At 40.4% G+C, this 27326-nt stretch overlaps 1 protein-coding gene across 3 annotated transcripts; it reads left to right on the forward strand.

Annotated features, from left to right (window-relative positions):
- The first annotated feature begins 697 nt into the window (after window positions 1–697).
- On the forward strand, window positions 698–20442 carry TACC3 (transforming acidic coiled-coil containing protein 3). 3 transcript variants are annotated; one of them, XM_014895226.2, is made up of 16 exons: window positions 698–798; window positions 4453–4633; window positions 4765–4910; window positions 7224–8306; window positions 9410–9506; window positions 9918–10110; window positions 11088–11134; window positions 11989–12122; window positions 12734–12845; window positions 13526–13678; window positions 15981–16057; window positions 16148–16191; window positions 17144–17304; window positions 18621–18727; window positions 18929–19049; window positions 20279–20442. In XM_014895226.2, exons 2-16 carry the CDS (start codon window positions 4454–4456, stop codon window positions 20342–20344), a joined length of 2721 nt encoding a protein of 906 aa, XP_014750712.2. In that variant the 5' UTR covers window positions 698–798; window position 4453; the 3' UTR covers window positions 20345–20442. The 3 variants fall into 3 exon arrangements, with proteins under 3 accessions (XP_014750712.2, XP_088019149.1, XP_088019150.1); XM_088163023.1 differs by lacking the exon at window positions 698–798 and adding an exon at window positions 4055–4137; XM_088163024.1 differs by lacking the exons at window positions 698–798; window positions 4453–4633; window positions 4765–4910 and adding an exon at window positions 6116–6235.
- Window positions 20443–27326: the final 6884 nt, after the last annotated feature.

Genomic DNA, 27326 nt, shown 5'->3' on the forward strand with positions numbered 1-27326 from the left:
ATCGGGAATTCATGGTTGTTGAGTGACTCTTGAGGATGATTACATCGGTAAAATCATTCTTGGATTCCCTGCATCTTACTTCATTCTAAAAGACATCCTTGTTAACAAGTTTGTTGTTTTAACAATCATTTCGTTGTTGCTGTCTGGTGACTCAACACTAAGGACTGTTTTAATGTGCTGAATGCACTGTGAAGTTCAGTAATAAAAAGCGGGTTGTGAAGCAGCAAGTTTTCTTTCCTTGATTTCGTGCAAAAGCATGTTGAAGCAGAACAGCTGGGACTGTACAATCATAGAAACGTTTGGGTTGGAACGAACCTTAAAGCTCATCTCATTCCAACCCCACGTCATGGGCAGCGACGACACCTTCCACTAGCCCAGCTTGCTCAGAGCCCCATCCAGCCTGGCCTTGAACACTGCTAGGGATGGGGCAACCACGGCCGGCGCGGTTGTGACACGGGGACATTGTTGGGGACACGGGGACATTGTTGGGGACACGGGGACAGTGTGGGGGACAGGGGAGTTTGTCCCGGGGGAGCCGCGCCTGCACTGCCCGCTCTTCCCCGCGCGGGGGCGCACTCTGGGGGAGTGAGGGCGCAACGGTCACGCGTGGCGCTGTGCCCTCCCCGTCCCGCAGAGCGCTCTTCTGATTGGCGGGCGCGCCTCGAACGCCGCTCGCTCATTGGCGGGCCGGGGCTGCCGTTGGGTTTGAAATCGTGTGGCGGCGGAGGAGGGGCCGCGGCCGGTGGTGGGTGCAGCGTGAGCCGCCTCAGCTGAGCGCCCTCAGGGCTCGTCCGGCAGGTACGGGGGGCTCGGGGACCTCTTTGTAAGGAGGTGTGGCGGTGGGGAGAAGTGTTTAGGTGTCCATTTGTGAGACTGGGCGCTGCGGCGGTCTCGGTGACCTCTCTGTGAGCGTGGGGGGGAGGGGACAGACTCGGGGAAGTTCGGGCTCTGTAAGCCTGAGGCAGGGTGGGGCTGGGAGGGGCTGTGTCGGAGTTTCTTTGTGAGGTTGGAGGGCTCGGGGACCGCTCTGGGAGCTTGGGGTGCTGTGGGGGTCAGCTGAGGGGCCCCTTTGGGAGTTTGGCTTTGGGGGCCTTTCCGTAGCCCTTGGGTGCGGGGGCAGGGCAGCTCTGGGGTTGCTCTGTGAGTTTGGGGAGGAGGCTGGTGACCCCTCTGAGCTCGAGATGGTTTGAGTTTGATGGGGGGGACTGGGTGGGACAGCTTGAGGAGCCCTCAGTAAGCTTGGGGGGGGGGGGGTAGTGCTGGGGTATTTTAGCGACCTTTTTGTGAAATTCGTGCTTGGGGTGCTGTGGGACCAAGGGTACCTCCTTGCCTAGGAGTGTCAGGGGCACTTCCGTGTGCTTCAGATTAATATATTTTGGGGTTATTTCTGTCAGTTTAAGGATGAAGAGAAGGCAGGAGCTCAAGGGTGGAGCTCAGATGCTCGGCCCCACTGAAATCGGGGTTGAGGTGAGGCTCTTGAGAGCATCTCTGTGTGTTTTGAGGATGATATGGGGTTAATGGGGATCCCGGGGTGAGTCATGAATAAAGAGAGACTGAGGCAGAGTTGGGTGTTTGGAGGGTTTTTTTGAGTTTATTTTTATGACTTGAAACACATCTCGGTTCTATGACGGGTAGGGATGGAACTCCTGAAAAGCCTTCCCCGGCCTTGCTGCTCCTCCCCTGCAGTTAGCAGAAGGTGATTATGAGAGAGTCACTTCTCAGGAGAATGTTTATTTGTTCTCAAGTAAGATACTTGCACTGAAATAAATATATATATATAAGCCAGCTCTATGTCAGTTTGTATGGAAATATTCACAGCACGTACCAGTTTGCTTTGCCATGAACAAGTGCTCTGCTTCTTGGCTGCTGGAGTTCAGAAGGGTAATGAAGTAGAAAAATAGAAAGGATAATTAAGCAGAAAGAATAGAACGATAATTAAGTAGAAAAATTCCATTTCTGCCCTGCATGTTCAGTGGCTTTCCAGGCATTCGAGACTACCATTTTGTTGGTGTTTTGGATAGCGTGTCCCAGTGTATATTAAACAACAGGTTACCTGAAGCACTTTACAAATGATAGATAACTGAGGATTAATTATCTGATGTCATGTCATTGAATTTATGTTGATTCTTTGCTGTAGAATGGTAGGTTCCTGAATGTGCCCATATAAATATTCTTCTAAAACAGGGAGCATTTTCATTTTTGTGAACTTTGGTAGACCCATGGAAAAGTTTGGGTTGAAAGGGACCTTGAATATCCTCTAGTTCCAACCTCCCTCACAGGGAGGGGCCTTCCCAGGGACATGGACACCTTCCAATAGACCAGGTTGCTCCAAACGCCATCCAGCCTGGCCTTGGGCTTTGTTTTCCTATAGTGGGAAAACCTGATGTCTTTCATAATACTTGTGTGCCTTGGATGCTGACCACTTTAAACAAAGATAGGAATAAGGCCACCCTTTCCCTTTCACTTTATCACAGCTACTAGCTAATGAACTTGTAGAATATAATTTAGATCAAATCTTGACTGGAAATTTTAAAAATTAAATTATTAGGTACTTTTAGTGTTTTAAGCCTAGAAAGACATTTGATTTTTTTAGATTTTATATATAAAGTGGTATATGTATATGGTGTCAATTTATTTGGTTTAGCAGTGGTGCAAAGCTGAAAAAGTCTCCAAAAAAATCTCCCCTGCTTATGGAGCTTGTTTTAGAAGATGTTGACAACTTTGCCGTGTCCTAGGCTTGTTTCTAAAGTAGTTACAGTAAAAAGTATAGTTTGTAAAGATTCACTTTACCTGTTGTCTCAATTTTCATTTGGAATAAAGGAAAGCAGTGAAGTTCACTTCAAGTTCTACAAGTGGTTAATGTACAAATGCTTAATGCAAAAAATGACCTGAACTGAAGCATTAATATGATGAATAAAGAAGGAATGAAGAAATAGCTAATACTGGCGTGCTTTGCATACCATTGCTTCTGCAGCTATTGTTTGCATTCCACTGCTGATTAAAAGTGCTGCTGTCAGGCTTGCAGATAAAGCAGCTGAGTTCTGTGGAGAGTAGGAACCAAATTTTCCCATAAGGATTAATGTAGGAGTGGAGAAATGTTTGGAGGCTTATGTACAGAAATCTAAATACATAGGGGCAAGGAGATTGAAAACACGACTTAAACAGGTAACACCTGGACTGAAAATTTTATGGCACTGGAAACAATCATATATCATCTTCCTCATCTGATTTTTCTAGATTAATCCTGAAAATATGATGGACAAACAGGCTAAGGATTACATGTTTGGTCAAACCAGGCATTTGAGATCACTCAGGGTGGTTACACATTGCAGAAAGCCAATGTCTCTTCTACTTGATACTGGTTATCTTGGATAGGTGATAAAAGATAAACATCAGCTCTTATGAAATTAATTGCTTTGATAGCAGTTTTTCAGATAAATAACTGCACTTCTCAGGTGTTATTCTTCATGGCTAGTGGTTATGCTTACATCTTCCTTGCCTTACTTTCTGCGTTTTTCAAAAGCAGCTGTGCATCACTGCGTGTCATTGCTAAATCTTTAAGAACAGTAGAGGCTCCAATGGGAATAAAAAGCAGGCAGAGCTCAAATACATAGAGCATGATGGCTTGCCTGGTGTATTTTAAATGTGCCTTTTCTCTATTTCTAATTTATTTTCATCTTAGTTCCAGCCCAGACTTTAGTTTCAAATCCTTCACAGTAGTACAATTAAACTAGTATTTAACAGTCCACTGAAGCTCATGCGTGTCCAGTGTAAGAATATTTCAGAAGTACCTTTCTAATGATGATTTTTTTCAGATTTGCATACCAATAATACTTATGGTGCAAAGGATTCCTAAGTACTACGTGCTTTACAAGAGCAGCACATGCTCAGACAGTGCAGGAAAAGGCTAATTTGATCCAAGACTGGTCCCAAACACACCCTAACTAACCAAATTTGTTTCTGCTGTTTGCTGGTGTGCAATGTAGTAATGAGACCATGTGAGTAAACAGACATGATTGTCATCTGTCTCATCTGCCCCTTGCAGAAGCAGTTGTGCTGCTTAGTTGGATGTCCTGCTACAAGAGACACGGCTCTACATCACTGGCTAAAGGGGTTGGGATTGAGGAAACTTCGCAGGTGACAGAGTTCCCTTTAAAGGACAAGCAGCTTAATTAATTAGTAGGGCTAAAATGTGAGCTGTGGAAGGCATAATATCAACAATTAACTTCCTAAGCCCCTACCAAAGCAGAGGGGCTGTGCACTGCTGCTTTTAATTACTTCTGAACTCGACCTCTCCCTGTGAAGGCTTTCCATGCTTCCAACTTTCCCTTTGAAGCTGTTAGTCTTGGCTAGTCAGTGCCAGGCTGCCAACTTCTTCCATTATCTCAAAGTGCATCTGGCTGACCACACCCTCTCATTCATGCTGCGGTGCTGTGTGTGTTGATGTTCTAGAATGAGTCTGCAGATTTTAAATGCAGAAAATGGAGAAAATGGAGGAAGCATTAAGGATGATCTAACAGCAGAAGACTGTGACTTTTTCTTTGTGCCGCCGGAGCCCACAGGGAGACCTTCTATTCTTCGCCTGTCCCAGAAAGAAAACTTACCACCGAAAAGTGTGGGAAAAGCGATGAAGGTAAACTCTTGGTTTTGTATTATTTTATTCTTTCTATGATCTCTGCTACTGAATGCATGTACTATTTGGTGCTTGAAATATACTGTGCTCATGTTCTTCCTTTTTCTTTCCCCCCCACCCCTTTCTTAAAGGTAACCTTTCAAACTCCTCAAAGAGATCCTCACACTCGAAAAATCCTGAGTCCTGCTATGACAGACAAACTTCAGACTGCTTTTGCACTTGACGATTGCCGTGAAGATGTGGCAGATGATGTTTTATTTGCACCCTCTGATGCTGAGTGAGTAGTGAATCCGCTGCCTGCTGTGTAACCCATGTGGGACATGCTCAAGTTAACTTTCCCTATTTTAAACCTCTATAGTTAAAATATAATTTTCTATTCTATAACAAGATGCAAACTCTGTGAGAGGACCCACGTTAATATTGACCAATGCATGAACTTTTTCAAAGATAACTGTCATTACTTTTAAGAAAATTGTATCTTGATTGTAATATTCATTATTGAACTTTATTTCTAACTCGTCTGTAACTGATTTCATTAAGGTAACTTACATATGTATAAATAGCTTGAGAAGAGATACTGTGTAAGAAACAGTTTTGTATTCTTGATGTAAGGTTTAAAGTTTTTCTGTGAGAATACAACTATTCTGAAGCTAAGTCTTAAAATATCTTATCTAAGTACTGTTGTATCTTGAGGAGTAAAATCTAAAGAGCTAAATCTTCTGAAGGGTTAGCTAGAATTGACACCTTGAGTCAGGGAGTATTAAGATTGTCTTTAATCTAGCAACACAAAGTGAATAGAACATCAGTCACAAGTGTAAACATGTTTATGTTTATGCGTTTATAGTCTAGCAGACTGAGTCTCAAAGTGGCTCATAGTAACTGTTTGGAGAAGAGCATAAAATCTGTAATGTTTCAATTTGGGAGTGTTGTGACAACATTAAATGTAAATTTTTGTTACCCCCTTTAAACTAGTATAAACATCTGACACCTGTAATTCCCACCAGCAAGAAGTCTCAGGTCTTAGTTTTTGCTTTTGCAAGCAAATGCACCCTTATGTTTTTAACTAGCCAATATTTTAATTTGATCCCTATTGTTGTTGGAGGGGAAGAAAGGGAAAAAGGTGGCAACACTTAAGTGTCTTTAAGTGTATAAATTTGCTTCAACTGTTTATTTCTGTGTGGAGTTTAGTTCTGAAAACTATTTCTGAACTAACAACCACAATTTAATAATGTAATGGTATTTATGCCCCAAACTCATTGCTTGCACAAATAAACAAAGATTTAATAATTATAAAGTTCAAGTGAGTTTAAGGGATCAGCCCTGAATTGTTTTAGTTAGGGCATGATTGTATCAATGCACTGCTTGTGCTGAACATGTCCTCTCTAGTTTTAAAATGTGAGGATTTGTTTGTAGAAAATACGTGAAGGAGCTCCGCGTTGCTGAGCAGGGTCACCTTTGACTTGCCACCAGTGATTGAGGTTCCAAGCAGGTGTCTCGCTCCTGTCTGGCATTTATTAGGTTAAACACTGAAGGAGAGTGGGAGGGACCTGAGTAGTCGCAGCCTGGGGCTGAGCTCTTGCCGGGAAGAGGCGCTCAAACCGGGTGAGAACTTCTTCAGCTCTTATCTCCCGCCTCTGCTTTCGAGTTTATCAAAGTGGCGTTTTTAGTGAGTGGCTTTTAATCATGTTCTGTTCTGCAGCAGATAAGGAGGGCACATAGAAGTAATAACTTTATGGAGGAACAAAACAATGGGAGGAAATCCTCTTTCAGGAAGTAATGACTTAACTCTCTGTAGTCTGAGGCTAAGCTTTCAGAAGTTGCGTAGAGTTTGGGGAAATAAAGTGGAGAGCAATAACTTGTAGAATACTCAACAACAGTGTGTACATAAACCCTTTAACTATGTCTTTTGCTAGAAAATCTTACCTTTCTCTTACTGGAGAAGTGTTTTCTTGTATATCACTCTGTTCCTTGGATCTGCTGTTGTACAGAATTTAGTGCCTGAAGTCCAGGTTCTGCTTTTATATGTAGGCCCTCAAAAATAAAATGCTGATGCATACTTTCAGGGGGGGAAATATTTGCCAGAATGCCCAGACAAAGTAATGACTAGTGTGGGAGAACCTGAATCATTACTTAGTTTGGTCTCAGACTTGAGTCTGTCATGACTCAGATGAATCTACATGAAGATAGTGCCACGAGTTGTGCTTGTGTTTGAGCTGCTGACTGTCAATAACTCCTCCTAAGCAATGTGTGTTTCACTGCCTAGTGAAAGGCAGTGTCCAAATGCTGTGGTGAGTGGAACAGTCTACAGGGATGACTGGCATAAGGTAGCAAGACTGTGTAGAACAGGTAGCTCTTAAGCTGACTAACTTCAAGGGTTGATGTCCTATGTTTCATCTTTACCAGAGCTCAGAAGCCTTGACTGTTTAGGTGACAACTGAGTTCTTGCTGTTATATTTTGCTTTCAGCTGTCTTTTATTGCAAAAAAAAAATCAGATTATTCTAACTATGCAAAGCTACTTGTGCAAATCTTTCTAAAGATAGTTTAAAACTATGCCTGCAAAGTAACATCTTTTTTCTCTTTTTAATGCAGCACATGTCAACAAAAGACTGAAGCTGAAACAAACAATACACAAATGCCAGAGAAGGTCAGCGTGGCTCCTTACCCAGATGATGAGATGCCAGTGAAGAGTCGAGGTTCCTACAATCTTGATTTTGATAACTTAAATGACATCAATCCTTTTCAAAGTTCAGTACAGTTGCCCCATTCTCCTGAAAATCTGCAAAAGTCTGCCATAAAAGTATCCAGCAGCCCTGAGAAAACTACTGAAAAAACTAATGATTCTCTTCTGTGGGACAATGCAGTTCCTTTTTCTTCAACCACAGCAAGTACGGAGTGTCTGAGTGAAGGCAAGGCTCTGATCTCTGAAAAAGAATCTGCACTGGGTGAGCTGGAGTCTAACAAATCCAAGCTGTCCCCTAAGCCAGCAATTGGTGACTCTGAGCAGGGTGTGAAGTCTGCTTCCACAGATGCAAGCCAAACTGGTAGTTCAGTGGTATTAGCAGAGGCACCTAAACCTCCTGTACAGTCACCTGGCAGCTTAGGTCCCAGTAGTTCTGATGTAAGTAATTCTTTTAAAGCTGAGGAATCAAAGCTTCAGAATGTTTCAGTAGCAGAAAAAGTCTCTGCACACGAATCAAAGCCTGATGAAGAGCTGGGTGTCTCCAAAGGGAAACCTGCAGAAAAGCCTGATGTCACCAAGGCTGGACCAGTAAAACTGGAATTTGACTTTGATAATACCACTGCTAGAAAACCACCTCCTAAGAAACTAGGTAAAAGACCTGGAATTAAGCCACCTTCCAAAAAAATTCCTATTACCAAAGCAAAACCGGAGAGTACTGAAGTGCAAGATAAAAGTAATGTGGAAGATGAAATCCCTCTTCCTAAAGCATCTTATACGTTTGACTGGGACAAACTTGATGATCCAAACTTTAATCCATTTGGAGGAGGCTCTAAAATTTCCACCTCACCCAAGCGTTCTAAACCCAGCCCTCAGAAAGTTAACCTGCCAGAGGAACAGGAGAGTACCTCGCCAAGAAGGGAACCTCTTCCAGTGGAGCAGGATAACAGGCCAAGTACCCGTGAAACTCTTCAGAAAGAAGAACCCAAAAATCTGTAAGTTAATCTGTAGCTGAATGCAGAAGCACCTGGAATTCATGTGAGCAAAGTTAGTGTCTCAAAGTAGTCTGTTCCTCCTTCTTAGGCTGCATCCCTCCCAGGCTGGTAGAGTCTGTTGTAATCTATAACACAGTTATGTTGCAACAGCAAAGTTCTTAATTGGGGAAACTTCTAGGATGACTAGCTTTAGGCAAAAGGTGTTCTTAAGTCTGGGAGAATGGGAGAGAACAGGCTTAGATGGGAAGAGTGGTGTTCAAGTGGTGCTTTCCCCACTCCTCCAAGATGAAAATGTGGAGAATCAGGTGACTGCTATACTGTCTTTAAATAAAACAGGGAAGTAGTTAGCAGTGTTGCACATAGTGCAGCATGGGAAGGCAATTTTGTTCTCTGCTGAGCTCTGAGGTGGTTTCTTCCCTGTGTGTTCTTGGTATCTAAATGCTATCTCCAATAAAAAGACCTGGCTCTGAAGCTGCATTTTTTTTGGCAGCACACAGACTCTTTATTTGAGGATGGAATATGTTGTTACCTTTCCTAGAAAGTCTAGTTATTAATGTTATAGACAGTCAGGTGCTTGCCAGAACTAGCCTGGCACAAAATGTTCATTTGACAGAAATGTTTGCACTCTTGCTTCCTGTGTAACATGATCAGTTACTCTGATACCAAGGTGAAAAGTTTACTTACTGCTGACTGTACCAGAGTTCTCTAATGAAGTTCACACCAAGAATCACAGCATTGGAAAGAGGAGCAGGCTGCTTGTAATTCTGTTCTTAATTAAAAGAGCCTATCTTTAACTTTAAAAAAAGCAATGAGCCTAACAAATGGAAATAAGAGTAGTGTTACGTGAATAGAAAGAAGTGATGCTTCTGTGACTTTCTGCTTCCCAGGAAACACTACTTCTGATGGAAGGACAGCTTTCTGTCATATAAGTTGTCACCAGGCAAGACAGTAAATTTACATCGCCACCCTCTGTAAAGCTTCCTATGCTATGGCTGTAGAATTTCTCAAAGAAGCTAACTTTTTTCCGTTCATCTGATAATATAGAATTTGAACTGTGTGATGTAAATACTGATTTTCTTATTCTGATTGTTTGTTTTCTTTAGGGAAATCGAGCAGAGTGTGGTAGAAGACATGCCAAAAGCTCAAGAAGAGAAGCCAGGAATTCAAGCAGAAGCTGAACTTCCAGGAAAAAGAGACGTGGTAAGGTATAGGAAAGATAGCCAATTCTTACCAAGTTGTTCTGTGAAACAGTTCTCTGACTTAATGACTTAATCTTGTGAAACCTATTTTTGGTATTTTGTCTAAGAATTAGTGGGTTTATGCATCTTCAGCAGCTCTAGAAGGAATGTCAACTGTCCAGACCTGTGTTTTCAAGGTAACATCAGAGACAGCCAAATTGGTACCTTGGTATTTAGTACCTTTTTTGATGAGCAGTTGCATATAAAGATAAACATAAGATTAGAGTGGCTCCTGAGCTGTGCTCAGTATCAGTAGTTTAATTTTTATGCCTGTGAATTCTTGTTTTATTCTATTGGCTTCCCAGTTAATGACAAACCAATTTGATAATTAAAATTATTCTAAGAATTAAAAGGATTGTGTTTTTCTTATCAGGAGAAGCAAATAAGCCCACCTAAAATGTCTCCAGCTGATGTTGTCCCCTCTCAAGATAATTTGGTTTCCACTGACAGTGGAAAAAAGTCAATGTCTGCAGAAGAAATTAAACCTCAGTCCCCCAGAATTGAAGTAACAGCAGATGAGACAGCTAATACTGAACCTGAAGAGTTCTTCAGACCATCATCAGAAGGTAAAGGCATTTCTTTTAAAAAGACTGAAAATACCTTGTTTCAACAATGTGTATATATATATTTTTCTACTTAAGTTTTATTATGGATTCTAGTTTTTCTCTCATTCTACTCTTCTGAAAGGACTCCAGAACCTGCAATGGCTAGCAGTGCTGGGAAATGTATCTAAGCCTGTTTCTAACTTCCTCTGGTTTAAGCTAAGTTAAAAAAGCTAGCTATTAGAATTCAGCAGCCTGTGAGGATGGAATTTAGGCTGGTATAGAAACTATCTTTTTAGAGGTTTCAGTGGCAGTTTCTGTGCTGAAAAATTGCTCCCTTAAAATAATTTCTGGTGCTAAAGACTTTGAGAGCTATACAGCTGTGTGTTTCTGGGTCTTGTAGGTACTGCAGGCCTTAGCACTACTGATTTCATATTGCAGTGTGAATGATCTTCCTGACAAGCATACTTATTTTGAGAGCTTCCTACATAGCTGTGACTTAACCACTTGGAATTGTTATTCCTGGTAGGAGCATTGTATGGAAGGATGTGGTTTGACTGCAGTGCTGTCTGTCACCTTCATACTGGAGTGGAATCACTGTACTGGGAAATGGTTATAACTTCATACTTCAAATCTGAGCTGTGTGCTGGTTTTAATGGTCAGATTGACAATCTTGCTCTTTCACAAGCCACTGTGTGTAACAGAATATCTGAGTGTGCTTGTCACTTTAACCATAGACCAACAGAAGTTCTTCAATTGTGTATTAAATCCTTTGTGTTCTTACAAGTAGTTGGGAACAAATGGAAGTTGTAAGCTTGCCTAGCTTAGAAATCTTTGTCTTCAGGTCCGGGTAGAAAGACAGTATTTTGAACAAATGAAGAGCTAGAAGTCATGAGAATGAGAGCAGGGATTTATTTGCTTTATACACGTGTTTGTTTCTGTCTGTGGTAGGACAATTTGGCATTATTGCATCTTTATTGTATTGTTTTCTCCTTTTCCAGTTTTTGGAATGGGCGTAGACTATCTGGAGCAGTTTGGGTCTTCATCAGTAAGTAGGACATTAAGTATTTTGTTTCTGTTCCTAGCAGTGTGGAGAGGAAAGCAAAGATTAAAATGTCAAGCCTTAAATGTTTTCATGAATTAACTTCACTTTGGGTTGTCCACAGAAATTGTCATCTATTCCAAAGGAATGTGATGGTGAGGCTGGGTAGGGGGTTATGGTAGCAAATATAGTTATAAGCAATTCAACTGAAAATCAAAGGTCTCTGGCTCTCAGTGTGCAGAGGTGCTATTTTTCTTGAACAGCAGTGAAACTGAGGTGAATGATGTTTCATTCTGGCCAAAACTGCTAGAACATGATGCTTTAAAAGTGCAGGATCATTGTTTCAAAAGCATTTTTTTCTAAGCTCTTTTGCTTTTTATGGCCAGTTTCGGGAAATCTGTGTCTAAGTGGGGCTTGTCATGTTTTAATCGTTTCAGCTTAGTTATTCTTTCTCCTGCTTGAGTCCAGAATAAGAGTATCTCTGAACAGTGAATGCACTATATTGAAATTATTTTGGTCATGCTGTGTTTGTCCTTATTATTTTATGACCAAAAAACTTGACATACACTGATTTTTCTGGTTATAATACTATCCTTCCTTCTCGGTGTCTTCTGGTTTGGAATAGTTTATTAATGTTTGCCTTTTTGATTCTGTCTGTGAGCAGATTGAGTTCTCTTGATATTACATAAGGACATAAGCATGTGGGCACAGAAGTCTTATGTAATTTTTCTCCTGAGAACAGTGCTCTGGCCACTGAAGAATAGGCTCACCCACTCTTCGGAGGATTATTTGTGTGTGGGTGGGATGTGTGTTGTGCTCTGAAGCAGCAGACCTGCCAATTTATGCCTCTTTCCCTTCAGTTCAAAGAATCAGCCTTGAGAAAACAGTCACTGTATTTGAAGTTTGACCCTCTGTTGAGAGACAGTCCAAGAAAACCGATTTGTGGTACTATTGAATTAAGTGAGAGTATCATTGCAGCTCCATCTCAGCCTGGGTAGGTATTGACTTAGTACATAAAATAAGAGTTGTTTAGCTTGGAAAAGATCTTTCAGATTGTCAAGTCCAGCAATTAACCCAGCACTGGAGAGTCCACCACTAAACCATGTGTTGCATCAACTAATTTTTTAAATACCTCCAGGACTGGTGACTTCCCTGTTCCAATGCTTGACCACCCTTTCAGTGAAGAATTTTCCCCTAATAGCAAATCTAAAACCTCCCCTATGCAATTTGGCTGTTTAATCCAGACCTGTTCCTTGGGAGACAAACCCCCATGTCACTACAAACTCCCCTCAGGTAGTTGTAGAAGTGAGGACATCCCTGAGCCTCCTTTTTCCCGGGCTGAGCCCCTCAGTTGTCCCTCATCAGATTTGTGCTCCAGAGCCTTCCCCGGCTCTGTGCCCTTCTCTGGACAAGCTCCAGCACCTCAATGTCCTTATAGTGAGATGCCTGAAACTGAGCACAGGATTCAAGGCGTGGCTTCACCAGTGCTGGGTACAGGAGGACAATCATTGCCCTGGCCCTGCTGGACAGACTATTGCTGGTACAAGAGCTTTGCAAAGAAAGACAGCACTTGAATTTAATGGTGTCATGTTTGTTCCTTTTTAGTCCTGTTGCTGATATAAGTAACTTGCTTGAGGAAGCTGGAAAACCTCTAGTGAGTCTTCAGATGGAAGAAAAACCAAAAGGACTAGATCTTCTGGGGACATTTACAACTTCTGTAAGGGTTTCATGTTGATAGTTTGGGAAGGAGATAGCCTAGGTTTTGGATTCAAGACTTATGCAGATATTTTAGGGGTTGCAGAATGTGATGTTTATTTAAACGCTTGTTTTAAAGCAGGCTGGATACTTATTTATATCAAAGTTGAACTTTGTGATGAACTCTTTTTTAAGTGTTAAAAGTGTTTTTTGTGAACCTGATGCCATTGCACATGGTCTAAGGGAATTTGAACTGTTTTTAAGAATGTTCTAGTCATGCAATCTTTTTTATGCAAGTCAAGCTACAAAAGACAAGCTTTATATTGTAATTGCATTGATGGGATGAAGAGCACTTAGATTCAACTGGATGCTCTTGCAGCTATGGTTTATAGTTTGAACAGATCTGCCCACAGCAGCTCATCCTGAAATGGTCTCTTTTTCATTTGTGGGGAACAGCATGGTGTCATCTGCTCTGTTTCTGACAGCTGTAATTGGTGGATAGCAGTTCTGGTTCTCCCTTCTAGGTATTTCTTAGAGCTATGTGGTTGACTTTAAAGTAAGAAAGTTTTATGCTAACAAAACTCTGGAGGTATCTTGTGTTTACGTGAGATATTGACTTGGCATTGAATAATGTGTGTACACCTAATCAATGGTATGACAATAGGAATCTGTTGCAACTTTGCATTTTCCTTTTCTTTACAGGACACTGGTCCCCTGATTTCAGACTCTCTGAGTAGTGATGTTTCTCCAGTCCCTTTTGCCACTTCCACAAACACTGCAGTGGATGCTATTATAGATGTGCTAAAATATAGCCAAAAAGACATGGATGCAGCTGTTGAACTGGTGAAGAGAGAGGTATGCTGGAACCACTTCCAAAGTGGAACTTGGCATAGCCTTGGAAGGTCCTTTTGTTTGGATTATCTGCCCTAGATCTCTACTTTGCAGTTTTTTTCATCATACTTGACATAAGTATCTTGTTATGAAAAGCTTGCTGTGGACTTGATGGGTGCTGTAGGTACAGAACTCTTTAGAGCTAGCACTTAAGGGAATAGGACAAACTTCATTATTAGTCAGGTTCTGCCTTAGATCTGGTCACTATTAAAAGGCACGTGTTATCAGATGTGTAGTTAGGATTAATATCAGTGATCTTGATACTTTATTCAACAGGCAGGAAATGCATTTTCATGCCAATGAAAGAGAGACTTACATAATTTCCCTAAAAAAAGATGAAACTGTAGTGCCAGTTCAGTGCTAGGATCAATTATTTTCTTGTGGGATATGAATGCACAACAGTATGTCCAGCTAATAAAGTGAAGGTGAGATCTGATGCTTACTCCAGAGGAGAAGGAAGTTAGTGAAGGAGGGAAGAAGTAGTTTGGAAGATTTTAAGCCTGTTCTGTAATTGTGGAAATTGCCTTTAAAAGCCTATCTTCTGACTGATGCAAGAAGACTTCTATATCCACTAATTTCAAAAACTTGAGTGCTTTGATTCATTACAACTTCGGAGTTAGGTAACCTTACAAACACTAAATAATGTAAGAGGAGTATTTAAGCATAAGTGTCCTTGAAGCTAATTGTATCACTTCAACAAAAGCTGGAGCTTTCAAAATTCCAGACTGCTGTACTGTGGGTGGCAGCACTAGGGACATGAAACAAAGATGGCCTATGATTATTTGCTGCTTAAGTTATTTTGCTTTAGACTACAGAGATAGTGGCTTTTCTAGGAATAACTTTTACTTTGTCATTTAAGAGTTGACTTTCACCCAGCATATTGTCTAGTACAGGAAAACAAATGTGGTTTTAACAGGGGACAGCTTTTAGCTCATTGATCTAAAACTAAGAATATATAATAGTGGGGGTAAAGCTTTTGATATCTTAAAAGTACTGCTCTTTCATGTTGGAAAGAACTACTTTAAATCTGCAAACATTGTTGTAGGTGTAACTGGATGACTCCAGCTGTGTCACTTAAATAAAAAGGACTAGAATTACAATATCAACCTGAAGGAAGATAGACTAAATTTTAATATTTTTTGTCTGTGAAACAATTCGGGAGAAATGAGGAAAGTGAGAACCTATTTTCCTTCTGAGCAAATACAGCATTTAGGAAAGCTTGCTTTTTTGGGGTCTACTGAACCCTTTTTTGAGCTTGCAAGTGCAAGTTTCTAACTTGTTTCATCTTCACATACTTTTGTAACTTTTTTTCTAGCTTAGGTATCACTACTTCTTAGTAGTTTGTACTTTTTTTCCCTAGTGTCCTACTTCCTGTCACCTGGAATACTGCAATATATTTAAAATTAGATTGCTCTAAAATACTGAAAAATCACTGTGCTACAGTTTACTATGTAGTTTTGCAACAAAACTAGCAGTAATCATGTGCTTTCACTTTTTTTTTTAATTCCAGGTGATTTTATGTATTTTGAGCCTCTTGTCTTTGAAAGCCTCTCACAGTGCAGTCAGGTGTTACAGTTCTTAAACATAACTTGTCCTGAGGTCTTTGTTACGGGATTTGCACGAAGTGTTTAGCCAAGAGTATTTGTGCTGCTTAATTCTTTTACTGTGAGCTCTACTTTAGTTTAGCTGATGTGAAATAGGTATCATTATTCTCAAATTGAGGCATCTTTTAATCCTCCCCCTTCCACGTTCCCTAATTTGGTGTTGAATATAAGTTACTGCAAACAGCAATTTGATCTTGAACAGGCTTCTGGTATTCATTCTCTCATGTGTTAATATTAGCAGGTTTGCTAAGTGCTTTTTTTTTTTTTTTTTTGTCTGCTCTGTAAATAAGAAGGAAATGTGTGTCACTTGAGAGAATGTTCCTGGGCCCATTGTGTTCTCTCAGAAGTTGTAGTTATCAACACAGACACTGAGTGAGAGCAGCCAAGAGGTTGGTTGGCTGAGCTGGCTCTCGTCTTGCTACTTGTAGAGATACTGGCAGTGTGCTGAGACTCATATATGCAAAATCTATGTATTATTCCAAATTTTATTTGAGTCAAGTTTGTAATTAAACAATTTTGATTCTGTTAAGCAATTAGAACTTATTTCTCTCTGTATTAAGTTGAAAGTATACCAGAGCTGCCCTTCAGACTGTTTTTAGTATCAACTATTTTATCTCTTTTTTTGTGCAAAAAAGTAAAGGCTTATCTTTTCACCCTCAAAGGTTCAAGAGAAAGAGCTGGAGATTCAGAAGTGGAATGAGAAGTATAATAAGCTTCATATGGAATACAAGGAAATGGGGTATGAATAAGTCATGACTGCGATATATACTTAGTTATTCCAGATGCTTTTTCTAATTTATGTTCAACTTTTCTTTTTCATGATTTTTAGAAAAATAGTTGCTGAATTTGAACAGACAATAACACAAATTATGGGTAAGTTCTGTATTTATTTTTGAGTGCCTTGGGGGGCTGGGGCATGCTTAGCCCAGAGTTACTAAATGAGGTTAGCACTCTTTCACCTCTGACCCTTATATTTCAGGTGCTTCCAGGATAAGTGTAAGGTTTAAGACAGGGTGGACTGACCATTTTATGCATGTTCATATAGATATGATATCACTTGATAGGTAATGATGATTTTTGAATCAGGCATGAACACAACTTTTTCTTAATCTCCACTAGAGTGTGAATGTTGGTTTATTAAAACTGGCAGAACCAGTTGTCAGTACTTTAATTGTTTATCTGACGTCATTTAAGTGGCAAGGTATCACTGGAAGTTCTTGCTGGATGTACCTGGCCTTTTGCTTTAGTCAAGTTTGTGGCTTCAAGATTAGGAAAGACTTCCAGTGAAGCTCTTGTTGTATAGTTAGACTTTCTTAGTCTGACTATAATTCTAATTCAAACCTGAATTAGGCACATCTGTGCCAGCTCTTCTCCTCTGAGGCCATGGGAAGCATAGCTTGGGTGTGCTAAGCCAAACTTCTTCTGAAAGTCTGCTGTGCTAGTCTGACTTGTTATGCCAGTCTCCTCCAGATCTTTCAGCTGCTGTGTATGTTTAATGAAAAATATTTTTAGATTCCTTGCTTCTATCACAACATTCAAGGCTCCTGTTATGGTAAATTCAAGTGAAGTATTTTGACTACAGTGCAGGAGAAAAAATGCTTTTGGCAAGCACATTGTCATGGTGTATAATGGCCCTAAGTCTGGTGTGAGGTAATATGTAACAAAGATGCAGAGACTTAAAAGCACAGACATGGTGTCTTTACAGGTGAGAGGCTGTTATGAAACTTATGTAAGGGGAAGAATTGAAGGTGTGTGGTTATCTGTACTGTGGAACTGGTTTTATGCTAAAGCAATAACTATCATGGGTTAATTCCACTTTCTCTAGAGGATGCTCAGAAGCAGAAGGAAATCTCAAGGAAAGAAATACAGAAGCTGATGGAAGAGAAGCAGCAAGCTCTTTCAGATCTGAACTCTATGGAGAAATCCTTCTCTGATCTCTTCAAACGACTTGAAAAACAGAAAGATGCATTAGAGGGTTACCACAGAGTAAGATGATTCAATGCAAATAATATCCTTCCAAAATAAATTAGATTTAATGGAGAGGAAATGAAGTTTCTAGAGCAGCCATTAATTGGGTAGTACAGGGACGACCTGTAAATATAGGTGCTAAGTTGTTTATTTAAAGATTATAAAATAACTACTAATTTATTGTATTTAGTGACTGACTTAAAGTAAGATATCTTAGAAGGCGAAGCTTCTTCAAACAGAAGTGAGCTGTTTCTTGCTGCAACACACCTTTTTTGTTAATCATAGAGACACTCATGTGGCAACTGCTGCATAAGAGCAGCTTGTTTCCCCTGCATCATATTGAATGGGTGCTGAAGAGGATGTGCAATTACAAGTCAGAATAATAGGTTGTTAGGTGCTCCCTACTAAGATGCTTGTGGGTTTTCTCTAAAGTCAAGCCTTTGTCCTGCAGCTTCTTCAGAGCTAGAGGAAGGAAGTTAATGAGGAATATAAGCTAGGAGTTTTTATTCCATGAAATGCATTAAAATTGATTCAGTTGGTGCTTAAAAAAGTGCCTTTAGATTTTTTTTTCATTCAGTTATCCTTTAATATCCCTGTTTACTAAAACTCAAACTAGCCTGTTGAGAAGTTTCTTTGTGGTCTAGGTTTTAGAAACAGGCATAATGTCTGTTACAATTTCAGTTTCTTCTTTGCTAACATGTCAGGCTTCCTTCATCTTGTGTCCCTTCCATCTCCACCCTAAATTCAGAAGCTCTGTCCTAAGCACAGAGATAAACATCATTGGAAACACAGTTACTAAAATCAAGACCTACAACTAGTAGAGTCTTAGTAATTGTTTCAAACAGTTCCAACTTCCTGCTATTGCTAATCAAGTATGTTTCATAGTGTGACTACCAAGGTAATTTTCTTGCTGTTAGTGCTGGATTTGTTTCCATCGGGGCTCAAAGCCTGAATCTTTCCATGGCCTCTTTGGGGAAGTTGGATTTCTAGCTGTTCTTGTGGCACTTGCTCTTATCTTTTTAAAATCAGCTTTGTATTAAGTTGCAAAACAAACAAAACCAATTAGTGACTGATTTAGTGACCTTCTTTACTGGAGTTTGCTATTAAATAATGTATTGTGGGGAAATACAGTGAATAAACGTTTGGAAAGTTAAGATAGTTGAAAGGAGGCAGTTAAGTCCATGTAGGTCTGCAGGATTTCATAGTTGTTCTTGTTACTCCAGTGAGCAAACACTGCCACTTAGGTGTAGTCAAATAACCCATTTGTCAAGTAGGAAGACTCTTCCATCTCCTAGCTTAAACAGCTAACTGAACTTCTTTGGGTTTTGGGACAGAATGAAGAAGTTCTGAAGAAATGTGCAGAAGATTACTTGGCTAGAATTAAAAAAGAGGAGCAGAGATATCAGGCACTCAAAGCACATGCTGAAGAAAAGCTGCAGCAGTAAGTACCATGTCAAGAAGCCAGGTACCAGGAGTGACATACATAGTTTTCACAGTTGGTGCAGAATGCAGTTCAATAGTGCCAAGACTTGGCTTAAATGTATTTCATTTGGTGATTAATCCAAAGTACAAGCATCTAGTGTGATTCTGTGAGTTTTGCTGTGCTGAGGGGGATGTAAACACCATCTTGCACCTGTTTCAGAGCAAATGAGGAAATTGCCCAGGTTCGCAGCAAAGCAAAATCTGAGACTGCAGCACTTCAAGCCACTCTGCGCAAAGAACAGATGAGGATCCAGTCTTTAGAGAGGAGCCTTGAACAAAAGGTCAGTCACAATGCCATGGGTGAGTCTCTCCAAACTGTTGCCTTAGTCTAGGTCAAGAACTCCCTTGTATCAGGGCTAGAGGAAGCCTTGCTAACTGTGCTGGTTGTGATGGCTGCTGCCCTGGCAGGCTTGGGGAAAATGGCATTGAGACCTAAGACACAACTGTCATGTCAGGACTTGTTTAGATTTTTTTGGAGCATGAGGCTCATTTCCAAACCAGTCTGGGCTCCTGTGTCAGGGGGTTACCAGAACTACTGAAGGAGATGGTGAGGAACAGTTACACATAATGCAGAGCAGAATCTGGGAGTAAATTTTGAATAACTATCTGGCTCAGCTTGTTCATGAACATGACTTATAAGCTGTTAGCACAAATATATATTTAACTGTATATGACTCAATCTTTCAATATTGTTCAGGCCATTAATCCTTGTACTTTATATTGTTTCATATTGCCTAGGTAAAGTCTTAGAATGTTTTGTAAAGGCATATCCTTTGTTGGAACCCTTCAAAGGAATAAGTTTTTTGAAGATTAAAAGTCACTGCTGGAAGTGCATGCTATTAGTTTTACTGCATCATTGTTGTTGCTGCCAGTATTGAAGACTCAAACATTTATAATGATGACAGATTTTTATTATGGAAAAAACCCTTATTTGTCAGTCTTCAGGTTTATGGCTGAAGTTTGCATAGCAGAGGAAACAGTAAGCCTGTACCTGGAGAGATGAGACAAGCCATTTAACATAGAACTAGGTTTGGTCCTGTCATAAATACAGTAACACTTTCAGAGTTTTTATTAAAATGGTTTAACTGTTCCATAAGAAATTCTACAGACTGGAAATTGTAACAAGTCAGTCTCTGCAAAATGATGCCTTGATACTTTCACTATCTTGTGAAGATTAAAATCTAAACTGTCCATGTCTCGAATTTTGGTGTACCTAACAAAGGCTGAGTCCCAAAAGTCTTGTTTCCCTGGATCAGCTGGTCTCCATATATTATGGGAATGTCTGTGGAAGAAGCAGAAACACTGTAGTGGATTCTGGCTCATTTCCTAAGGATGCCATGTGACCTTTGGCATAGTAGACTGTCCTTTACATTAAATTTGCATGAGCCACTATCATGTAAATGGACTTTGTATTACATATACTGGCAAAAAGGACTTATTGCAACTCAGCTCACTACAAGGCTGTAACCATTTGGACATGCCTGAAACTCTCTTTTTCTTTCTTCCACAGACTAAAGAAAATGATGAATTAACGAAAATCTGTGATGACTTGATCTTGAAGATGGAAAAAAATTGATGTCTTAACTGTCTTGTAAATATGTTTATTTTCTGACTTTGTCTTGTGTGTTCACTTTTTTTATGTATGTGGGGAAAAAATAAAATTTTTGATTCACACTTGTCTTCCATATTATTGGTTGTATCTTTTATAGGAAACATCTATTAACTTAAGTTCAATTGCTGCTTCCAGAAAGTAATAATGTCTTTCCTAGCATTTTCACACATTTTCACAAAGGAAAATCTTTTAATCAGTGTACCTTCAGTCTGTTCCCTGTGTAAGAACTTCAAAGTTCTATACTCTCGACCTGGCTTTGCTGGGGAGGGTTGCCATGGGCGTTGTCTCTATTTTGCACTTGGTGCTCTCTCACTCAATTCAAGGCAGTCCAGAGTTACACGACTAATGTAAAACTGAACCTGCACAAATGCTATAAACTATTTAGTAATGTAAAACGTTTTGGAGCTTAACTTTGGCTTTGATTTGTGGGTTTGGATTATTATTAAGAGGAGCTGCAGTGATTTTATTTTTGCAGATAAGTTAAGCAGAGGGTTTAATGGCAGGACTGCTTGCTGCTCTCCTTCTCTGGGATTTTTCATGTCCTTAGTCCATCTGACACTATTGACTATAAAATCTTCATTCAATCTCCCTAGCCCTGCCTGTAATGGAGAGCCTTGAGAGCTGTGGGCTGCAGGTCACAGGTGATGTCAGCCCTAGGCAATAGCAGACATCTTGGATAAGCTGTTATTACCTGACAGACAGCAGCAGGATTGTCTCAGTGCAAGCTACAACTTTTGGTTTCTAAAATTACTTGGGAGTTTATTCCCTCACTTCCCTGACTTGTAGATGCATCTCCCGCAGAAGGGCTGTGGCTGCTGAGTGTGCTGAGCTGCATTTGGAGCCCTCCCCTTTACTCAGAGTGGTCTGCCTGGGTGGGTGGGAAAAGGAGCAGCAGTGCCTTGAAATCCAGAATCACCTCCTCTGTCAAGCAGCTACTGCTCACCCTGTAGTTCAAAGCTAATTAATCAACATGCTTCAAGTTCGTGATTTGTGGGGTTTTCTTTGTGATTTCTGCACTAATGTCAGAGGATGGCAGCAGTGGCAATGATATTAAATGCCTGACTCTTGTAGAAATTGTGCTGTACTTTTTAACTTATAGCTTAGGAAAGTGGCAGATGGAAGAGAAGAAATAGCCATAGAAGAATGTACAAAACCAAAGGTCCCTATCCTTTGCCTCGGCTTCAGATTCTAGGACTCCTTTGGGCTGTTCCTTTCTAAATAGACAATTATACTGATGGGAAATCTTGTACTTGGTCTAATTTGGAAAATTTCACTAGATTTGCAATAAAATGGTTTGAAAGGGACATCAAAGATCATCTCATTCCAACCCCTGCTCAGGGGGAGGGACATGCTCTGAACCCCATCCAGCCTGGCCTTGAACACTTCCAGGAGTGGGTGGGTTATCCACAAATTCTCTGGGGAGCACAGGAGGCTGGCACCGAACTTGCTGCTACTATTAAGTTACAATTAGCAAGGGTTCAGCGTTCAGTCCCAGAGACCAGGCTTTGCTCCCTGGTGTAGGATCATTGCTGTGCTGTGAGGAGCCAGGCTGGTCTGGGGGCAGGGACAGTGAGTGGTTGAAGCTGCTGTTCTACGATAGATCGATGTGTCGTGCAGGTTCACTTTGTGCATAAAAAGAGGGGTAGCAAAGGGCAGAGCGTTTCAGGGATAAAGGGATATTTATTAGGGATAAGCCTGCAATCCTAAATATTTCCACAAGATGTAGCTGCTGCTCTTTGAAATAGGAGCTTTTATGGAATGGTGTTTCAGCACGTTGCAGAGGTAGAGGTTGTCCCTCTTCTCGAGTTGTGCTTAATGTTAGAAGACAATTGTTTTTAGGGATTTTTGTTGGAATTGGTAAAGAGCTGCACAGTGATGTATGATAAATAGTCAGCTGTAAATAGTGACAATGCTCTCTAGAGTTTTTGTGCTACAGGTGCCAAAACATTACATCTCTTGTGTGCACCTTTAGGAAACTGCTGCATCAGGGAGCACTGGGCTCCTCCTTACCTTCCTGTATTCTTTCAGGGTAAATTACTTTCTACTCTTCCCCCTGATTTTCTATTATTTATGCAGAATATTGCTGGTCCAGTTTGCTGAGTGAAGTCAGGAGAGACTTAAACCATATTTTGTTGTTGGACATAGCAGTTGTATAGACACCACCACGTGCAGTGTGTTGATGGAGGTGAATATAGAAGGCCAGTAGAGACCAAGATGCCAGATACAGGTGCAAGGGTTGTGTTGGTGCCTGAAAATTCTTGTCTGATATCAAAAGTTTTATTAAGAATTTCACATTGTATGTCCAGTTACTGCCTGTTGGTATTAAATACTGGAAGTTGCCACATTCCTACTGGAAGCTGTGACTCCTGCCTGGGGCTCTCTTGTTTGCTGGTTGTGGCAGTACCTACAAGAGAACTGACAGTACATGGACACGAATGCATGGATGGAGATGGCTATAAAGTGCTGGGGCACTGAGCAGGATGAATAACAACTGTTGTATGTATGAATCTCTGAGGCTTAACTTCAATGCATTGCCTTGGATAGCTATTGTCCTTGTCAAAGGCTGGGGGCAGGGAGACCTCTGCATTTTAAACTGCTCAGAAAGGATGGTTGATTTTTCTCTGCAGGTGGAAAGTGCACCTCCAACTTAACACTCACGCCATCTGTAAGAATTTGGTGTTTTGTAATTCCTACCTGAAAGTATCATTTAAGTGTTGCCTTCCTGATTTAAAGAATTGTACTTGTTACTATCCTAATGCTGGACAGTCCTCTCAGAACTCACCTCTACAGTATATAATGGAGGTGCCTAAATACATATTAGTCAATTTGTTTTATGGAAAATACACATGGGTTTCAGTAGGATTAGTTGGTGTTTGCTTATTAAGACAAGAATTAAGCTATCTTGTTTTTTGCATTATTGCCATTTACTTACTGATGTGAGCTGCCTGCTCTGCAAGCAGGTTATAGGACAGAAAAGTGATAATCCTTGGTGCCTCTGCCCACTGAGTTTTGTTTATTACTTATATGAAAAATGGTCAGATGCTGTACAAACAGAGGATGACAGTTCTTGCTCCAGACAGCTTGTTTCTAGTTGAAGTACTTGGGAGGATGTATTTTAAGTGGAGCAAAGGTACTGAACTTTCTTCCTGGCCATTTCCACTCCCATTCCACCAAAACCAATTTTCAGCAGAACATTCATCATGGTCTAAGCACAGATTTTAGTCTCTTGCACAGTTAAACACTGCTGTTCAGAAATTGTGGCTTAAACCTCTTTGGAGTCAGGGAATCTCTCCAGATTGATTCTAGAGTCAGTGGGTTGTATGTTAACCAATTTTCCAGTCCTATTGTGCTGCTTTGGCAGCACAGAGTATGTAAAGAAATGTCACAGTTTCACATGAGGGAATTTCAGGAGTCACCTTGGTGTGAAATTGAAACCAGGCAAGGGCTGAATCAAACTCTGACTTCAGCTGGACTTCTAAACATCTAGCCTCTTAGGTTGCAAGTTACACCTCCAGGATCTCCTTCATGTTGTAAAAATTAAAATACAGAAGAAAATCAGAGAAATTATGAACAGTCTCCTTTTTTTACTCAGTTTGGAGGATGGATTTACTGCCTGGACAAAACCCAACAGAATATCTTAAAGCAGAAAAGGGAAATTAGTACTAGCTTTCCATTAGAAAGCAAAAAGTAAAAACATTTAATTTCAGCATACTGTCTTTGGCTGTATGAGGAGCTCTCCATCTCTTTAAAAATTATTAGATCTTGACATGGCTAAATCCTTTTATGGTTTTGAACGATCTGTGTGGTTTGGCTTTAAAAAATCGTTCAGTCACAGCATCTACTTTCTTACAGATTTCCTCTCCAGCATATCTAATACAGACAAATTAAATTCTCTGTATTGGTCAAGGGGAAGGAAATTCCTTATGAGTTTTGTCCTATTTTTGATATGTAAAATTAACAGCAATTTACACCAGCTATTTGCTTTTGTTCCTGCTGCCAGGTTTTTGATGGTGATGTCTTTGTTTTTTGCAGACAGAACCTGTGTCAAACCCTGATTTTTTTTTTTTTCCTTGTTGTGAGAGGGTTTCACAATGAAGTTCTGCTGTCCTCAAGAGGTTTGTGGTATAACTTTATTCATCTCCCCAGAGTCTCTGCTGGCTCTGGGTGTGTAAGGGGACAGTCCCTTGGGTAGTGCCCTGTCAGACCACTGCAGGAGCTGCTGGAGCTGGGTACCAGCTTGCCTGACTGTGTTTGTGTCAGGTCCCAGTGGCCCAGACGCAGCTGTGGCTGTTCAGTGGGGCTGACACCTGTTGTGGCACCAAGTGTGCTCACTGGTGTCGTATGGCTTGTGGAAAGACACTGGGGACACAAATGTGGTGAATCTTCCTCCCTCCTTCTCTTTAAACCCACTTAGACTTGCAGCACAAGACTACGTGGGCAAGATCTTCAAGCCCTTCCAGTACTAAGTCCTGTATCACCTCAGCCCCAGTCTTGATGACTTTTGTACAATGCCAGGGTCAACTTCAGATTCTTCTGGAGGAAACGGTGCAGGATGGCACTAGATTAGCTAATGAGTAATTTAATTTTTTTCTTTTATCTCTGTCTTCTAAGCTTGCTAAGCAACATTGCATCCTGGAGCCCAAGTAATTACTTTACTTTTTACTTTTTCATTTCTTCTCATACCTTCTCTCCAACACCATATAATTTTTTTCTCTAAATCAAGAGCCTATATCACCCCCTGCCAACACAAGTAAATGTGTGTGTCAATTTCAATGAGCCCATTTTCTTTTGAATAAGTTATTCAAACCCATCCATTATTTCCTCTGACACCAGCTAAAAAGAGAAGAGAGCTAACTGAAAGATTTGGGGATCAAGCAGCCCATATTAGGCAGTGTGAACAGACTGTGCTTCCTGGAGCTCAGGAAGGTGCCCGTCAATCCTAGGCGGAGAGCAAATCCAAATGCTTCCCATGAATTTCATGTCTGTTATTTGTGTCTAGTTTAATGGTCAGGTAGCATTAAAGAAACAAAAAACAACAAAACAAACCGACAATGGATGGTAGATTCAGGAACTGAACGTTTCTGGGTAAGTTACTTATGCAGCATTTCAATATGCAGGAAGTTCCACTGGTTATCTGTCTCTTGGCATTTTAAACACCATTCCCTGCCTTTCTTTCCATTAGCAAAGCCAACTGGCCTGTGCTTGGGAGGCAAGTGACAAGTGTTACCCTGGCTTACATTTAGGAGTTTTGTGAGAGCCTGTGCCTGACAGTTGATAATTATATTTATGGTCATGGCATCACGCTTCACTGTTCTGTTTGAAGGCATTGTCAGTGTTACATGGGAGAACTATGTTTGGGTTGGAAGAGAGGTCTAAAAATACATCCAGCCTGGCTCCTAAACTGAGGACACTCAGATGCAATGATGCTTTGTTTTCCCAATCACAGCATCATCTGCTGCTACTCTGATTTTTTTTCCTGGTATTCACCCTGCCCCCCAGAATTTAGATGCAGAAAGTCACCGGATATAATCCATAATATCAGTAAATAACGTTGTTTATTGGATGTTGCAGTAAAGATGGGGTTTGGTTCATTTCAGAGTGTAATGACCTAGGTGGTATGAGGTGAATTTGAGCATAGGGATTGAGGGCTGAGTAGCAACATGCTCTTGGAGAAACCACTTTGGTTTTCTGCACCTCTCTTTTCCGTGGAAATGTCTGGAGATTAACAATGTCTTCTGCATCTACACCACACACCTGAGGTTTTCAGTGTGTTGTTAATATTTTCCATCTGAGGGGCAGCCTGGAGCTAGCACTTCAAATTTTAGCTGCCCAGATCTCATGATAGGAAAGCTGTTGTTCCAATAGATGAACTAATTAACAATGAAACATCACATCTGGTTGAAAAATCTCTGCTGTGGTTTCTATAGAGATTGCTGTAAATAAATAAAATCCTTTCCAAAACAGTGTTTTGATCAGCAGTTGGTTTCCAAACAATAGAACTCATATCTGGGTCCCAAATCTGAAGTCTCTAGAGCAGATCTAGTATCACTGGAATCTGGGACAGCAGGGCTGGTAGATTTGCTGTGAATTTAACTCTTTAATGTAGGTGATGTCCAGAACTCCCCCTTCCAAAGAGAAACCTGATCTAAATTTTTTGGGTGCTTTTTGCATTACCTGTGACATGCAGTGTAGGTGCTGTGTTGTCTGTTCTTAGAGCATGTGATAAAACATATTTATAATAAGAAAATTATAATAATTTATATAAATTATGCATATAATTTATAAAAAATATAATTCATTATAATTTTATATTTATATTATAGTATTATATTTATCTTTAATATTCATATTTTATATAAATATAAATTATTATAATTTATAATTTATAATTTATAATTATATAAATTATATATATAAAATGATAATAATTTATCACATATTTATAATAAGAAAAATGTGATGTTTCAAAATAAAAGTGGAAACAACTCCATGTTTTCTGTAACATGATTGCTTTTAAGGAGTTTGTAAGGTGTGGCTGCTGTTAGGACCCTGAGCTAGGCAGAAGCATCTCATGGGTATCCCTTTGCAGAGCCCAGAGCAGCTGGTACTGACAAATCCATCACTCCAGCTCAGGATATTTCAGTGCTTGGAGTGACTCTTCACAAGCAGTGAGAGTTATTGACCTCTTTCTGGAGCCTGAGGTCCCTGCAGTGACAATTATGTAAAGTGCAGCCTGGAGTCTGTTTTTCTGGCAGGGATCTGGAATTCATTCTTCCAAGTGTTGTTATCCTGTTTTACCATAAAGCCCCTTTGAGGAGCCCTGGGAAAGCACTTGGATAATGACAGAGCTCGGAGGTGGAAGGAGGATGCTGGTGGTGACACCAGCTGGTGATGTGGAATGAGGTGACAGAGAAATGTGTGTGTGTGGCTGATAAATAGCTGTACC

The sequence above is a fragment of the Sturnus vulgaris genome, chromosome 4 (assembly GCF_052056855.1).
Source record: "Sturnus vulgaris isolate bStuVul1 chromosome 4, bStuVul1.hap1, whole genome shotgun sequence".
Classification (NCBI taxonomy): domain Eukaryota; kingdom Metazoa; phylum Chordata; class Aves; order Passeriformes; family Sturnidae; genus Sturnus; species Sturnus vulgaris.